The 17683-nt window shown below is 46.4% G+C and overlaps 1 protein-coding gene across 2 annotated transcripts in view; it reads right to left on the bottom strand.

Annotated features, from left to right (window-relative positions):
- The window catches only part of MLLT1 (MLLT1 super elongation complex subunit), a 32441-nt gene extending 28798 nt beyond the window's left edge, over nucleotides 1-3643 (bottom strand). For both annotated transcript variants that reach the window (XM_060232625.1, XM_060232624.1), the window contains exon 1: nucleotides 3474-3643. In XM_060232625.1, the coding sequence (XP_060088608.1) occupies nucleotides 3474-3485 (12 nt within the window). In that variant the 5' untranslated portion in view covers nucleotides 3486-3643. The remainder of the gene's footprint in view (nucleotides 1-3473) is intronic.
- Between the last annotated feature and the right edge of the window lie 14040 nt (nucleotides 3644-17683).

The following is a 17683-nucleotide window of genomic DNA, read 5'->3' as shown; positions in this document are numbered from 1 at the left end:
CTCGCAATGCCCAGCCATTTCATGTTCTCCTCCTGGACTCAGGTTCAAAGCATTGACCATGAAATTTCTGTAATGAATGTCAATAAATCAAAAGTAGGTTTACAACTTACAGATTCACACCTGAACAACATACTCAAGGCTGCTATATCACAGACATTATTGCCAGATTTTGATGCAGCAAGTCAGAGCAAGAGGTGTCAGTTATAGGAAAGGAAAGGTCACCAGAGTCTCCGACTCTGAGGTGACGTTGCTTTCACAATGTTTTTACAGCAGACTTTTTTTTACGGGGTGGTTTGCCATTGCCTTCCTCAGTCATCTACACTTTCCCCCCAGCAAGCTGGGTACTCATTTTACCAACCTTGGAAGGATGGAAGGCAGACTCAACCTTGAGCCGGCTACCTGAAAACCCAGCTTCTGCCGGGGATCGAACTCAGGTTGTGAGCAGAGCTTAGGACTGCAGTATTGCAGCTTTAACACTCTGTGCCACAGGGCTCTTCTCAAAGATGTGCTGTGAGTAAGTTATTAGAGACTGTTAAATAAACAACATACTGCAAGAATGCTAATCTTTCAAGTACATTCTAAGTTTTTTAAAAATACTTTTGTGTTTGCGCCCTTTATAAAGTTGATATCTCCACTACCTGGCATTACATTTTATGACACACACAGCCCAGCAAGGTCCCATTTACATCAAATCCAGCCCTCATAACAAAGGAGTTTTACACCCCTGAAAATGTGCCACTGTGACACAAGGTGGGCATGCAGCTGAAAGCTGTGTGTCTCACTGCACACATGGAAGAGTCAAAGTGTCAGGATTTGGCATGGGTCTCAGAGGACTGCAGCGTTCTTCATTCAGAAGAAAACAGACTCCATAACTTTTTTCTATTTCTCTCTCCAGGATTGCACATCCAAGAAAAATCTAAAAGGCACAGGCAGGCAGACTATGCTTTGTGCTGCAAGCATCTCCTTACCGTTGGGGTGGGGGGAAAGTCCACTTAGGATGAGAATTGGAAACGTACCCGCTGAGTGCCATGACGCAAGAGGGAACTGATTCTTATCCCCTCCCCCCTTCATTCTTTCGCCAGGACAAGAAAGAAAATTCCAAAGTTGTAAAAAGATCTAATCTTCCCGCTGGTTGTGTTGCCAACAGCCTCAAAGACCAGCCAAGGGATGAAATATGTCCAGGAAAACATCACTCCAGGGAACACCCTCCAGATTGCACAGAGAACAGATTGGCTCAACTATATGCAGAGCAACAGATATGCATCTCTGAATGCCATCTCTGACTTACAAAGCCTTAAAAAGACTACAAGGCTTTTGGTTGCTTCTAAGGCCTTTCTGGAGCTGGAATACAGCTGCATTTGACACTGAATCCAGGTCTCAGCAAGACAGAGAACATGGTTTGCACACCCACACCATCTGTGGGATACCCAGTTAAAAAGGATTCTAAAGAAGCAGGGCTGGGAAAGCCTTAATGCCTACCTGGGACCTTAGAAAGCTGACAAAATAGACCCTCGGGCAGACACATAAGCATTTATGTACATGAAAACTACAGTGTGCACAGTCGGAAGAGGATCACATCCACAGCTTTTTTTGTAGCAGGAACTCCTTTGCATAATAGGCCACACACTCCTCATGTAGCCACTCCTCCAAGAGCTTACAGTAGGCCCTGTAAGAAGAGCCCTGAAAGCTCTTGGAGGATTGGCTACATCAGAGGTGATGCATCACAGCCCTTATTCTGTCCCACCCCAGGTGTAGCATCCCCATTCGGGGCAATCCAAAATTTCTACCTGCAGCACTACACCAACAATGGTGCATTTATGTAGACATGTGACAGGTGTCTTCTGTTGCTGCCACCGGAGCAGCAAACACACATTCATGATAATCGGCAGCCCGACGGGTACATGATGCTCAGCAACTGCTGAGTGGCCAGTGTGTGTCACCCTCACTGGGGGAAAGTTGTCTGCAAGAGGCTGGCAAGTTGCTATATTCTCTCAGCCTCAGGCCCTCCTCCAGCAAAACAAGGAACACAGCAAAGGCTAACCACACAGGGACATTACAAGAATAAAGCATCATGAACATTTCGAAGAGTCAAAACAGTGATAAGCACTAGCAGAGCAGGACTGAAAAGCATGGCAGGGAATCCCCTGCTCAAGCTGTTCTAGAGTGAAGACCACCATTGTCTTCGTGTCTTCTTTTCCACACATGTAGAAGCAGAATATTGACCAACCTAACAGGGCTGCTTGTAAGGGATACTGAGTTCCCCTGTGTGAAAGGCTCCAAGGACTGCAGTTCTATTGTCAACAGAGTTGCAGAGTCTAAAAATACAGGTAAGGAGGTCCACAGCTCAAAATCTTACTACAGCCTTGAATTCAACATAGGCCGACCTTTTCCTCCTCCTTGAAAACACAAAAAGCAACAGCAGCCATGTAAAGTTGCGGCTGCAAGGATTAGCAAGGCTGCAAGGTGAAAAGGTAAAGTCCCCTGTGCAAGCACCAGTCGTTTCCGACTCTGGGGTGATGTTGCTTTCACGTTTTCACGGCAGATTTTTGACGGGGTGGTTTGCCACTGCCTTCCCCAGTCATCTACACTTTCCCCTCAGCAAGCTACGTACTCATTTTACCAACCTCGGAAGGATGGAAGGCTGACTCAACCTCGAGCCGGCTCCCTGAACCCAGCTTCCGCCGGGACCGAACTCAGGTCGTGAGCAGAGGGCTCCAACTGTAGTACTGCAGCTTTACCAGGAGCAAAACTCACAAGTCAACCCTGAGGTCTCGTCTCCCCTCTTTCGCAGCCTGTCTTTGTGGGGAGCTCAGTCCCTGGCTCCAACAATTTTCCTTCATGATTGAGACCACTCAGCCTGCCAAGCACCCACCTTCCCTCTCCTTTTTTCAAAGGCAACCAAGGAAGGGTTCCTTTCCTCTCATTATGCCCTCTCCCATTACCAAGGCCCCTCATACACAGCAGCCACACTTCTACCTACCCCCAATTTCAAACAACCAAGCCCTTCGCATTGTATTGGGGGGAGGGGGGCAGTCAACTTCTCTCCAATTCTTGCAGCCACGCATTCCCTTTCCCACCTTCAATGATGCAGATCCTAAAGTCTAACACACACCACATTGTTGCTGGGGGGGGGGGCCTGTGACTTTAGAGGAACAGCAGCCATCTCTTCCCCTCCACAAGTACCACCTGCGGGGACCACCCAGGTCAATCTACACCACAGATACTGGGAGGTGGTGAAAAGGCATCCCAATCCTGACGTTTGGGGACGGTACCCCGACCCCTCCAATCCAAAAAAGCCCCTCCTCCAGGGGGGCGGGTTCCTCTTTTTCCTCGTCTGGGAGAGTCCTGCCCTCCCTGCCACGCCCCCCTGTATTTCTTTGGGGGGGCGCTGCCCCTCCCTCCAGCCACGCCCCCTTTCGGGGGCGGGGAAGAGAGCCAGCCACGCCCCCTTCACCCTGCCTCCGCCTCCTCACCTGGTTGTCCATGGCTCGGCTGGGCCTTCCTGCGTCTCCCTCCGCCTGCCTGGCCAGGCCGCTTCTCAGGGCGCCGCCTCCGTCCCGCTGCTCGCGGCCGCGTCCCCAGCCCAGGCCGCCGGCCTCATGGTCGGTGGGTTGGCGGGTGAGGCGCCCGTCTGTCTCCCTCCCTCCCTCTCTCTCGGTCTCGCCTCTCCTCCTCCGCCTCCTCCCACAGCCGCCTCCACACCGGAAGCGGAAGCCGAGGGGAGGGACGGCGGAGGGGAACCGGCGGACGCCTCGGCCAATGGGAGGCAGCGGCGGCGCGTGCTGTTCGGACCGGACTGCCGCCAATGGAGAAGGAGGCCGCCGGCCGGGGCCAATGAGGAGGCGGGGCGATGGCGTTGCCAGGCAGCTGGCGAAGGGAAGAAGGAGGCCGGGGGTTTGCTGCCCTCTATCGACCGCTGAGTGTCTCTGCCGGGAAAATGCTTAGCAGGGTGCCGCGGTGGAAGGTTCCCGCACAGAGAATGCAAACTCATGGGAGAGAAGAAGGGCTCGGGTTTCTTGCTGCCCTTTTTTTTTTGGCGGGGTGTGTGTGTAAGGTTTTTATTGAAAATTTAACAGATACAAAGACAAACCAGTAACAATAAACTTGTGTGCCAAATACAGATTGTCATATTACAAAGTTCTAATAAAAAGAATACGCTTAACGATACAATGGCTGTGATCACACTCCCAAATGATGCACTTTCCAATTGGGTTTTGTCAGTCCACACAGTAAAATCCAGGCGAAAAGTGCATAGAAAGTAATCCAAAAGCGCATTATTTAGTGTCTGTGATCGCAGCCAATAGGTCTCAATACCACAAAAAAGTTAAGCCATCAATAACTACGCCAATGGGGGGGAGCTGGTGTTTTATGTGGTTTTTTGTTTTTTAGATTAAAATTTTATTTTAATGAAATGAATACATTCTCCAAACAAACAGAACAGTAACATTCCTTGTACACAGAAAGCCTGACAGGGAACACAGTTCCAGGCTCACTTTTTTATTTCCTGGAAATGCTAGTTTTGTCATATGACGGAGCATTCATCTCCCTCAGTTTTAAATTTAGCATATAAAAAAGACAGGTCTTGGTTAAAACGTTGCTTTCTGACACACTACGTAGTGTGCTGAATCTCTGCGGTTATGTGAGTGTAGAATTCAAATCTCTGCATCTGGAAAACTAATAGAAGAATGCAAGAATACAACGTCCATCCCCAAGAGGCTAGTTCTTTATGTGCAGGAAGTGTTTAAAAAGATTGAAATAAATATTCAAATTTCCTGCATCCACCTTAACATGTTAAACATGTTAAAAAGTATAGTTCAAGTCAAGCCTTTGCTTTCTGATGCGTTTCTGTTTATGGTTTTCGTGTTTAGAAAATGGCTCACTCATGGGTCTTCCCTCAAAGTTCAGTCTCTTTTCAAAATCACCTCCATTTATACATCGATTTCTTTGAGCTTGTCGGATTTAGGCTTATTTGGTAACTGAAAAGCACCAGAGATGCAGAAGGGCAAAGTATCCTCTCAGATCAGCTCCATTTGCATACTTATTTTTGTGGGCTTGTCAAAGGTGGGGTTTATTTGGAGGACTGACAGCCACCTAAGATGAAGGACCGTCATGGCTTCCTTCAGAGTTTCCTCACTCAAAATAACCTCCATCTATGCAGTTATTTTTGTAGTTTTGTCAAATGGGGTGTTTATCTGATAACCGATGGCTACCCTCAGTTCCCTCACTTGGGCTTCACTCACAAACACTAAATAATGCTCCAATTGGCAAAATCAGAAAGTGGATTGAAGGTACATTATTTAGTGTGTGTGGTTGCAGCCATAGAGTCAGAGATGATAGAGATAATATGCTTATTTTTGTGGATTTGTCAAATGTGAGGCTTATTGGAAGGGCCTTCATGGCTTTCCTCAGAAATTCCTCACTCAGACTCCGATTTGCATATTTATTTTTCTCCATACGTCCAACGTGAGGCTTATTTAGGATAGAAAGTCACTGAAAATGGAGAAGGGCCAGCATGCCTGCCCTTACAGCCATTCCTCGGAGGATTTGGACGAGGCTTAGAAAGGCCTGGGTCCTGATTGGCTTCCTTCTCTCACTGCTTCTTTTCATTGGCTTTATGATTTGTCCATCCTTTGAAAGGTCCTGCCACCATACCAGGATAAACAGACAGATCTCAGCCCATAAAACACCTGAATTGGACACTCAACAGTCTTCTACTGTTTCACTTGCTTCCGTCTTCCTCCTCTCCTCCTGGGTCTGAAGAATGCAAGCTCCTCTAAGCGGGAACTTTTCCATTCCTAAATTAATCCATTGCGCATCAAGCCCATACAGTCACTGTCTCCAACCCTTGCCAAAAGGAAACAGGGACATGCTTGGAGCACATCCATTTTCAAAGCAGGGAATCACTGCTGGGCCCCAATGGAGAAGGGCCATTATGGTCTCCCTCACACTCTCACCTCAGACTAGAGAGCACACAGGTCCAGCCTTTGCTGTATTCTGTGGATTCTTCTCCCTACTGTTTCCCATTGTCTCTGACCACAAGCAAGATGCCTGCCCTTCCCTTCTGAAGAGAACCAGTTTCATAATTTTTTTTTGAAAATGCAGCTTTTACCTCAAAACAGGAAGAAGATGAAGAAGATATTGGATTTATATCCCGCCCTCCACTCTGAAGAGTCTCAGAGCAGCTCACAATCTCCTTTACCTTCCTCCCCCACAACAGACACCCTGTGAGGTGGGTGGGGCTGGAGAGGGCTCTCACAGCAGCTGCCCTTTCAAGGACAACCTCTGCCAGAGCTATGGCTGACCCAAGGCCATGCTAGCAGGTGCAAGTGGAGGTGTGGGGAATCAAACCCGGTTCTCCCAGATAAGAGTCCGCACACTTAACCACTACACCAAACTAGCATAAATAATATGCAGTGTGGTGCTTGAAATGTCCTTCCTTCCTTCCTTCCTTCCTTCCTTCCTTCCTTCCTTCCTTCCTTCCTTCCTTCCTTCCTTCCTTCCTTCCTTCCTTCCTTCCTTCCAGTAACCACACCTTTTGTTCCTTTCAACGATAATTAAACTGCAATGTTAACACATGCAATGGGCTGTAGCAACAGAAGTATATTGTCCAGATCACTTGAAGTGATGGTATCGCTTTACTCTGCTCTAGTAAGACTTCACCTGGAGTACTGTATTCAATTTTGGGCACCACATTTTAAGAAGGATATAGACAAGCTGGAATGGGTCCAGAGGAGGGCGATGAAAATGGTGAGGAGTCTGGAGACCAAGTCCTATGAAGAAAGGTTGAAGGAGCTGGGCATGTTTAGCCTGGAGAAGAGGTGGCTGAGAGGTGATATGATCACCATCTTCAAGTACTCGAAGGGCTGTCATACAGGGGTGGCCAATGGTAGCTCTCCAGATATTTTTTGCCTACAACTCCCATCAGCCCCAGCCAGCATGGCTATGCTGGCTGGGGCTGATGGGAGTTGTAGGCAAAAAACAACTGGGGATCTACTATTGGCCACCCCTGGGAATTGTTTTCTGTGGCCCCAGAAGGTAGGACCAGAACCAATGGGCTGAAATTAAATCAGAAGAGTTTCTGGCTCAGCATTAGGAAGAACTTCCTGACCGTTAGACCGATTCCTCGGTGGAACAGGCTTCCTCGGGAGGTGGTGGACTCTCCTTCCTTGGAAGTTTTTAAACAGAGGCTAGATGGCCATCTGAAAGCAATGAGGATCCTGCGAATTTAAGGGAAGGTATTTTTGAGTTTCCTGCATTGTGCAGGGGGTTGGACTAGATGACTCTAGAGGTCCCTTCCAACTCTATGATTCTGATTCTATTACTCTTGTCAGATATATTTCAATGGAAACAAATATATCCAGTGTGCCAAATGCCCCCCTTAATATATCAACCATATACCCCAGGATCTCAATGATGTTCCAGTAGAGGAAAAGTCATTGTGTCCTTTACACAGGGACACACACACACTTTCTATTTCTCTATTATTTGTACTTTTCAACTGACATTCATTTTGCTTTTACCATGGGGGCAATGGACCAAGGGCAGGGAGCTGTCCAGTAGAAGCAGCTAGCCACAAGCTGAGCTAGGTCCAAGGATGATGAACACAGAGGAGAAGAAGAAGAAGAGGAGGGGAGGAGATTGAATTTATATCCCACCCTTCACTACCCAAAGGAGTCTCAGAGCGGCTTACAATCTCCTTTCCCTTCCTCTCCCCTCTGCAAACACCCTGTGAGGTAGGTGGGGCTGAGAGAGTTCTGAGAGACCTGCTCTTGAGAGAACAGCTCTGAGAGAACTTGTGACTGACTCAAGGTCACATCAACAGCTGCATGTGGAGAACTGGGGACTCAAACCTGGTTCTCCTGGATAAGAGTCCGTGAGCTTAATCACTGGGACAAATATCTGGGGTTGGGACAAATATCTGGGGTCCTAGTAGCTCAGTGGAAAGCTCTCAAAAAAGTCAAGCTTTTCTTTTCTGGTGCTTACTTTCAAGTTGCTATCCTCCTCCTCTCTCTCATTTCCTTCCTGTCCTATTTTTTTTACTTTCTCCAACTTCTGTTACTATTTTAATCATATTGTAATTGACATTGATATAGTTACAATTGATATTGTTATTACAATTGTGATTGTCAGTAACACAGTTATTTTTAGTAACAAATTTACATTTCCAAGTGTGTCCCCTGTGTATCCTAAGAGGATGGTGTCATTCTGTTGTTTTTTCAATCTAGCCATCTTTTTCTGTGTGTTACGGAAAAGTGTTGGTTGAGCTATGAATGTCTGGAAAAAATGTATGAACACACACCCACGAACACACACACACGTATAGTTTAAGAGTTATTGTGTTTTAAATAACTTTAAAATTCTGTATATTTCTATTGTTACTATTTCTATTATTGTATAACTTACTGTATTTGATTTAATGTTGTTAGCCGCCCTGAGCCTGCTTCGGCGGGGAGGGCGGGATATAAATAAAATGATTGATTGATTGATATGTATTGTAGCCTGCCTTTCCTTCCTGAAACACAGGGTGGCATACATGAAAACCAAGTTCAAAAGCTTCTGTACCTGTCAATTTGGCTATGGTGTGTTTCCTTATAGTTTTATAATTTTGTGTCTTTGGTTGCTTGTTGGCTGTCAGATTAGAGTTCCTATAACACAGATAAATTAAAAGAACACAATAGCTCTTATCTTAAATGAAGACTGAAAGTACAAATCAGTTTCAACTGCCCTACTGACAGCAATATTATTCAAAGAGTGACAATCAAAAACACCGCACTACCCGAATGACTGTTGAAAATGGACAGAAGGCACCAGCAAGAAGGCCAGCTAGCAAACTCTCTTTGAGAGAGTTTGGTGTAGTGGTTAAGTGCACGGACTCTTACCTGGGAGAACTGGGTTTGATTCTCCACTCCTCCACTTGCACCTGCTGGGTTAGCCATAGCTCTCGTAGGAGTTGTCCTTGAAAGGGCAGCTTCTGGGAGAGCTCTCTCAGCCCCACCCACCTCACAGGGTGTCTGTTGTGGGGGAAGGAGATAAAGGAGATTGTAAACCTCTCTGAGACTCTGATTCAAAGAGAAGGGCGGGGTATAAACCTGCAGTCTTCCTTCTTCTTCTTCTTTGGTATGGCCCTAAGCATCTTTGAGAGCTTTCAAGCCAAGAATTTGTGGTTTTGAGACAGGAGGGAATTCAGTGGGGTATAACAGAGTCCACCCTTCAAAACAAGAAAATTTTTCACTGCATGACTGAAGGGAAACTGTATATATAAGAAAATGTTTTAAAACAAGATGTTCCTTTTAAAAGGCATACTATCAAACAAAGATTCTGCCTGATATGTTGAAGAGTTACTACAATAATTTATACATGACCTCACTCCCTGTCATTTTGTGGTTGGCTTGGCCTCTTTTAGCAGCCATTTTGCAGTTGCCTTTGCCTCCTATGGTACCCATTTTGTTGTTGTGCCCGTGTCAAAATTCCAAAAGGCACCCCCACAGGCTCAAAAAGGTTGAAGACCCCTGCTATACATCATGTGTCTTTGGGCACATGTTCTTGCTTTTTGCATAGGGTTGCCAACATCCAGGTAGGGCCTGGAGATTTCTTAGAATTACAACTGAATTCCAGACCAATGCCCCTGGAAAAAAATGGCTTCTTTGCCAGGAGGACCCTATGGCAATAGACCCTGCTGAGGGCTCCCTCATCCTCAACCCTTCCCTCACCAGGCTCCACTACTGAACCTCCAGGAATTTCCCAATCCAGGTTTGGCAGCCCTCTCCACACAATCCTTTTTGAGATGATCAGAGTGAGTGACCAGAAATGAATACAATATGTAACCACATAACTGGTTTGTCCAAGTCTGTTATGTTTTTGTTTCCCATCCATTTCCTAATAACCCCTAGCATGGGATTTGCCTTTCTCGTTGCTGCCATGGCCACAATTATACTTACATAAATTATACTTATAGAAATATATATTATTTATATAGAAAGTAGCTAGGTTTTGTTCCCAAGCAATGAAAATTTGTACTATCCAGATTTCTCGGGATATTGAAGATGATAGAGGGGGTTAGTTTCATTGATTATATTTTAGTTGGAGTGGTGAAAATGTTGTATCTACATCTGTCGGATTGGAATTGAGATGGTATTGTATTGTTATTAACATAGTTTTGAGCCTTCCTTGGATTGTATCTGTTGATTTATATCAATGTACAGATGTTATATTTCTAACATGAGTGTTTTAGGTTATTTTTGTATTGTGGTCACGGACGGCAATAAACTGTACTACTACTACTTTTGTTGTCAGCCCCCCGTTCTCTTCATTTGAACAGAGGGCAATAATTTGCTAACATGTCATAGTGAAGGATAAAAAAGGTAAAGGTAGTTCCCTGTGCAAGCACCAGTAATGTCACATCATGACGTTTTCATGGCAGACTTTTTTTTATGGGGTGGTTTGCTATTGTCTTCCCCAGTCATCTACACTTTTCCCCTCAGCAAGCTGAGTACTCATTTTACCGACCTCAGAAGGATGGAAGGCTGAGTCAACCTGGAGCCGGCTATACAGAATTTCTAATGGAAGGGAAGATTGTAACAGGAATTCCAACATGATCTCTGTTCACAAACCCCATGAGGTGAAGCCAGCTGATCCCCACAGTTACACCGAAACATTAATGGAGCATTTCACAAACCCAAGAGTCTTTCGCTTTCAAAATGTCACACACTTGTCATTAGCAGAACAACTACTGCTTTGGCATTGGCAAAATGAGCCAAATTTCATTTAGCTTTTAAAAAAAAAATTTCTTTGAATAACCTTGACACAATCAAAGCCTGTCTGCCCTTGGTGGAAACGCCTTGACACCCCTCCCTAAATTTTTTCCTTCAGTATTTGGTGGTGGTGAGATCCTCCTCCGGCACACTTCTATAATAAAAAGAAAGACTTAATACAGGTGCCTTTCCCCCTCTGCCTGGCTGGGCAGGTGGCTTTTTTATTTCAGGAATCCCACAGAAGGAGGGGGCTGGCCTCCAAAGGATTCACTGGTCTGAGCCAGCACCTTACAGGGCTGCTCCATCCCACCCCCTCGACACCATAAAACCTCCTGAGCAAAAGGTCTAGTGTTTAAGAGAAAAACCACGCCAGGTTCTCTTGAGTGAGAAATAGAGCCTGAGTCAACAAAGCGGGACTAGGGCAGAGAAGCCTAAGGCCTCTCTCTGTCTCAGTCAACAGATGCTGTTTGTCATTCTCTCGCAGGCTGCGGTTTTGCTAGACAGGTGGAGGCGAGGTGAGGAATCCTCTGCCCCCATTCTCCTTCTTTTCTGTAGAGGAGGAGGCCAGCCAACCATACATCTGACAGTAGGGCTGCCAGCTCTGTTGTTGGAAGATACATGGTGATTTTAGGGGTGGAGCCTTTGAAAGATGGTGTTTGGGGAAGGAAGAAACCTCAACAGAGTATGATGCTATAGAATCCACCCTCCAAAATCAGCAATTTTCTCCAGGGGAATCGTTCTCTGCAGTCTGGAGATCAGTTGTAATAATGGTAGATTTCCAGGCTCCACCTGGAGGCTGACAACCCTAACTTAATGTTACAGCTGTCATGATTGGGGCAGGTTTCTGATGTGTTCTGACAACCAAAATGGAAACCCTGTGGGAAAGTAAGGATTGGATCTCTCATACAGGTGCCAGCCTCCAGGTGGGAACAAAAGTGATGACACATCCATGAAAAATTACTAAACAATACGCAACTACAATATTTATATTCAAACTCTATGTAAATACTATAAACAGGGCTTTTTTAAAATCAGGAACACACAGGAACACAGTTTTGGCTGGCTTGGCATCAGAGGGTGTGGCCTAATATGTAAATGAGTTCCTGCCAGGCCTTTTCTATTTAAAAAAGCCCTGCGCGAAACAATGGTGATGTCAGGGGGTGTGGCCTAATATGCAAACAAGTTCCTTCTGGGCATTTTCTACAAAAAAAGCCCTTAGTACAAGTACAACAATATGTAATTCAAAGAGTCTGCAAATAACAGTTCCAAGATTCTCAAATCCACAGCTCACTAGAAATGGCAAAAGGTCCACTCTTGAGAAGCTAGAGTCTTCGTTTGCACTACAGTGCATTTAAGAAGGTAAACAGACTACTCCCAGAGAAAACAGAGTCTTCATTTGTGCTCAAAATTTCCAAAGAATAAAGTTTCTCAGCTCAAGTTAATATTTCATTTGGAATTAATGTGCTTGTGCAAAATATGGGTGCATCTCTCATAAATCTTGTGTGTATCCTGGACTCCTTCTCCACTTCTGACGGATGTTGACAGCTGTGATGCAAATAGGTTGCCAATTCCCAGTTGTACGCAGGGGATCCCCAGGTTTTGAGGCCTTCCCCCCACTTCAGGGTTATCAGAAAGTTGTGGGGGGAAAGATATGTCTGTTGGGCACTCCATTATACCCTGTGACGACCAATTACCATGGGGTATAATGGAGAATTGATCCATGGGTATCTGGGGTTCTGGGGGGGGGCTGTTTCTTTTTAGATAGAGGCACCAAATTTTGGCATAGCAGCCAGTGCCTCTCCTCAAAGCACCCCCCTCCAAAATTTTAAAAAGATTGAACCAGGAGGTCCAATTCTATGCGCCCCCAAAGAAGGTGCCCCTGTCCATTATTTCCAAGGCATTAAAAAGGCATGTGGTCCCTTTAAGCGTGATGGCCGGAACTCCCTTCGGAGTTCAATTGTGCTTGTCACACCCATGCTCCTGGCTCCATACCCAAAGTGTCCTGGCTCCACCTCCAAAGTCCCCAGATATTTCCTGAGTTGGACCTGGCAACCCTAGTTTCAGTATAAGGCAGCTGTATGCGTTCGATTCTTAATTATCATGGAGCACAACATGTTCCAGGCTTGGCTTTGCAGCCATTTGCAACCCAATGCCAAGAAAGCCACTTTATCAAGCCAGCAGTCACCCATAGGAGGGTCATGGCCTTATGAGCCACTGGTAAATTTCCTTTCTGCCTCCAGACGAAGGGAAATATTTGCAAACACCACAAAGGAAGCAGAGCAAATTGCCTCTCTTTCAGCTTGCTAAATAAAGACCCCAGTAAATATTTTTGCCTCTCATCAAAGTGCCCTATGGAAAAGGCACGGAGCGGGTTCCAAAATTCCCTCCTTTGCTTCTTGCTAATGGGAGTGGAATGCGTGGTGCGCCAGAGCTCCAGAGAGTGACCCCGCTCTTGTTGGTTGCCCTAACGTTTGGTTCTGCAGCAGGAATTTCACTTGGAGCCAGGGGGACAGGAAAAAATTGTTTGCTGCTTGATATAACCTGGAAAGAAAGCTCCATTTCACTGCAGAGCTAAGCAAGAAAAGGGAGCCCCTGGCATGACTGTTGCTCTTTCGTGGGTTCCTGTCCCTGGTAAAGCCATTGTCCTGATATTGTCTTTTTGGGATACTTTTCTTTAAAGAAATTCTGATGCCCCAGTGTGGTGGTTAGAATGCTGTACTAGGATGTGGAAGATCCCTGTGTGCTATGGAAGCTTGCTGAGTGACCTTGGACTAGAGTCGCTGTCTCTCAGCCTAACCTACTTTACAGGGGTGTTGTGGTGAAGATAAAATGATGCAGGGAGAATCACTGAGGTCCTTGAAGAGACACTGGAATAAAAATGTACTAGATGTATGTATCCTGTCTACATAGTCAACAATGAGGTGTAATCATAGAATCATAGAACCACAGAGTTGGAAGGGACCTCCAGGGTCATCTACTCCAACTCCCTGTACAATGTAGGAAATTCACAAGTAGCTTCCCCCTACACAGACACACACACACACATTGTGACCCCTGCTTCAAGCCAGAAGATGGCAAAACAACAACAACAACACACACATTTCCAGGATCCCTGGAAAACAAATTGCTTCCTGACCCCAAAGTGTCAATCAGCATTTCCCTGGGCTTGTAAGAAGGGGCCGCAAGAACTAAGCACTGATGCAACTCTTCCTTGCCCTCCTCCTTCTCATGATCTGCCTACATTCACAGAATCAGCATAGCTGTCAGATGGCCATCTAGCCTCTGCTTAAAAACCCCCAACGAAGGAGAACGCCCCCCTCCCCAAAGCCTGTTCTACTGAGGAAGTTCTTCTTAACTGTAATCTCAGCTTGTTAGTTCTGATCTGACCTTCTGGGGCGACAGAAAAAAATTCTGTGCCATTCTCTGTATGACAGCCCTTCAAGTACCTGAAGATGGGAATCATATCACTTTCTCAGTCATCTCCTCTCCAAGTTAAACAGGTAAATCCTGAGGGAGAGAACTTTAGAGAAATGGTCATCCCCAGTGCTATTTTTGCAGAAAAAGCCTATCAGGAACTCATTTGTGTATTAGGTCACACCCCCTGACACCAAGCCAACTGGAACTGCGCTCCTGTGCATTCCTGATTAAAAAAACCCTGGTCATCCCTGCTTCCCCATTCATCCCCTCCCCAAAAAACCATCTCCCTCCCAAGGCAGCTTACAGAAATGGTGACTTTTTGGGTTGGGGATTTTTGTGTGTGCATTTTTGTGATTCCTCTGCCTCCCTCCTCAACCATCAAGGGTGACAAATATCCTTCTAAAAACATCAGCATCTAAAGTAGTTCATAAAACAATTTTCACTGTCGATTTTGAACATTAAACAAAATGAGTGCAGTGTCAAGTCAGGGTTGGGGTGAAAGCAACGGGCTCAGGTGAGATCTACAAATCGAAGCCCCTCATCACATCCCCTGGAAACAGACAAAAAAGTGAGTAAGTGAAGCAGAGAGAGCTACAAAAGCAGCAGAGCTGTTGGATCAGCTTCTCCCGCCCCTCCAATTTAACAGCTTGCAGAAGCTGGCAAGATCAAAGTGGCATTGCTTGGTGCCTAAAGTACAATCAGCCTGCTGCCAGGCAAACTACTGTGACAAGGAGCCACAGCAGAAAAGGCACTGTTTGCAGTGGACAGGAGCAGGAGGGGCTTCGGAAGAGTTCAGGAGGCACTTGGGGGTTCAGCGAACATAATAACCTAAGAGAAGCCATATTGGATCAGGCCAATGGCCCATCCAATCCAACACTCTGTGTCACACAGTGGCCAAAAAAAACAGGTGCCATCAGGAGGTCCATCAGTGGGGCCAGGACAGTAGAGGCCCTACCACAGTGCCCCCCCAGGCACCAAGAATATAGAGCATCACTGCCCCAGACAGAGAGTGACAGAGACAGACTGCCCCAGGACAGCACTACTCAGAAATAACTGCCTCCGTTACAGGAAGATGCTTGGGTTTGAAACCTCCTAACATTTTGTAGAATAATTTTTGCCAACAGTGCTAGACTGGGAAGGCAGCAGCCAACTTCGAAAGATATCGGTGACTCTGTCCAGGAAAATTTACAGGCACTGGTTCCAGACTTTAAAACAGAACTTCTCTGAGTGTCCTGGCTTTGAAAAAGATTCTACACTTGAAAGGGTTGGAAATCTAGATGCTCATTGGCCATTGATGCCGAGAGGATCTTCAATAACTCCTTGGTGTAAACCATTCAGATGTGTAATACACGCTAACTGGTACTCTAATATGCTACACCAGGGGTGGCCAAACTTGCTTAACATAAGAGCCACACAGAATACACATCAGATGTCTGAGAGCTGCAAGACATGAACGTCAGATGTTGGAGAGGGGGTTGGGGAGGGACTTCGATGGGGTACTATGCCACAACAGCTGTTTCCTTCAGGTGAACTGATCTTTGTTGTCTGGAGATCAGTTGTAATAGTGGGAAATCTCCAGCTGTCACCTGCTCTTTGGCAACCCTAGCCCACAGGTTCCACAAGATTAGGGGACCCCAGCTATGTAATCTTTATCCAGCACATTTGCCTTTCTTTCAATAGTACAGGAAGCATACGGAAGGCAGGAAGGGTTGCATCAGTGCTTTGTTCTTGTGGCTCCTTAGAATCACAGAATCATAGCGTTGGAAGGGACTTCCAGGGTCATCTAGTCCAACCCCCTGCACAATGCAGGAAACTCACAAAGACCTCCCCCTAAATTCACAGGATCTTCATTGCTGTCAGATGGCCATCTAGCCTCTGTTTAAAAACCTCCAAGGAAGGAGAGCCCACCAGCTCCTGAGGAAGTCTGTTCCACTGAGAAACTGCTCTAACGATCAGGAAGTTCTTCCTAATGTTGAGCCAGAAACTCTTCTGATTTAATTTCAACCCATTGGTTCTGGTCCTACCTTCTGGGGCCACAGAAAACAATTCCCATGGCCATGCTGGCTGGGGGGTGATGGGAGTTGTAGGCAAAAAACAACTGGAGATCTACCATTGGCCACCCCTGTATGACAGCCCTTCAAGAACTTGAAGATGGTGATCATATCACCTCTCAGCCGCCTCTTCTCCAGCCTAAAATGCCCAGCTCCTTCAACCTTTCTTCATAGGACTTGGTCTCCTGACCCCTCAACATCTTCATCGCCCTCCTCTGGATGGATGGATGGATGGATGGATAGATAGATAGATAGATAGATAGATAGATAGATAGATAGATAGATAGATGATAGATAGATGATAGATTAGATTAGGATAGATGGATGGATAGATAGATAGATAGATAGATAGATAGATAGATAGATAGATAGATAGATAGATAGATAGATAGATAGATAGATAGATAGATAGATAGATAGATAGATAGATAGATAGATAGATAGATAGATAGATAGATAGATAGATAGATGGATGGATGGATGGATGGATGGATGGATGGATGGATGGATGGATGGATGGATGGATGGGTGGGTGGATGGATGATTATGATAGATGGATGATGGATGGATAGATGGAGAGACAGACAGATAGATGACAGACAGTCAGATAAAATGTCCCATGAGACCCACAAAGCACAAATGCAACAACTGCTATTCAGTTAAACTATCTCTGAACATGGCGGTTCCATCATAGCAAAATGTCATTTAAAAGAGGTTTTTACACAGAGATGGGAGCTACCTTTGGCCATTTTGACATTTATGGCTCACAGGGGTGCTTCACCGGTCACATGCCTGCCTGTCATGCTGATGTAAAATGCAGGAGCAGAACAGAGAGGCAACTGCATGCCTAGATAAAAAGCTGTGGGGTTACCCTGGAGGTGTGCTGCTCATAGTTTGGCAGCCAGAGAGAACTTCACCTGTTGGGTTTTTATCCAGCGTGCCCCTAGAAAAGACCCAGGAATGCTAGCTTGGCTGGAAGCCATCAAGGGCTGATTGCTGCTCCCATTTGTCATGCAGCTCCACCTCTTGGATTTCTGTCTGCAACCCCCACTGGCAGCCCGGCAAAGGGGCATCCCATGGGAAGCTGAGACGTCGACGGGCACTTTGAGTTCTTGTTCGTGGCCACTCTGTGCATGCCTTCCATGGTTGCCTGGAGGAGCTCCGCAGAGACCTTCTCCTGTCGCACTTCTGCCTGTTTCGCGGCTAGAAAACCCCAAAAAACGGCGGCCTGACCTGTAGCCGTCGAGGGCTACCTGAGCCTGGAGGGGGTGGGTGCCTAGAGGAGCGCCTGGAGGAGGACGCTTCACCGGTGGCGTTTCCGCCTGCAACCTAGGCTGGCAGCCCCGCAAGAGGGCGTCGCGCCCGGGGCCGAGGGGGCGCCGTCGGGGGCGGCCCCAGTCTCCTCCTCTCGGGGCGGCGGCGCCTCCTCCCGCGCGGCCAGTCTGACCCGGCCCGCCTGCCCGA

The sequence above is a fragment of the Heteronotia binoei genome, chromosome 2 (genome assembly GCF_032191835.1).
Source record: "Heteronotia binoei isolate CCM8104 ecotype False Entrance Well chromosome 2, APGP_CSIRO_Hbin_v1, whole genome shotgun sequence".
NCBI classification, from domain to species: domain Eukaryota; kingdom Metazoa; phylum Chordata; class Lepidosauria; order Squamata; family Gekkonidae; genus Heteronotia; species Heteronotia binoei.
Note: the sequence above shows the minus strand (reverse complement) of the source record. Positions and strands in the feature narration are given on the sequence as shown.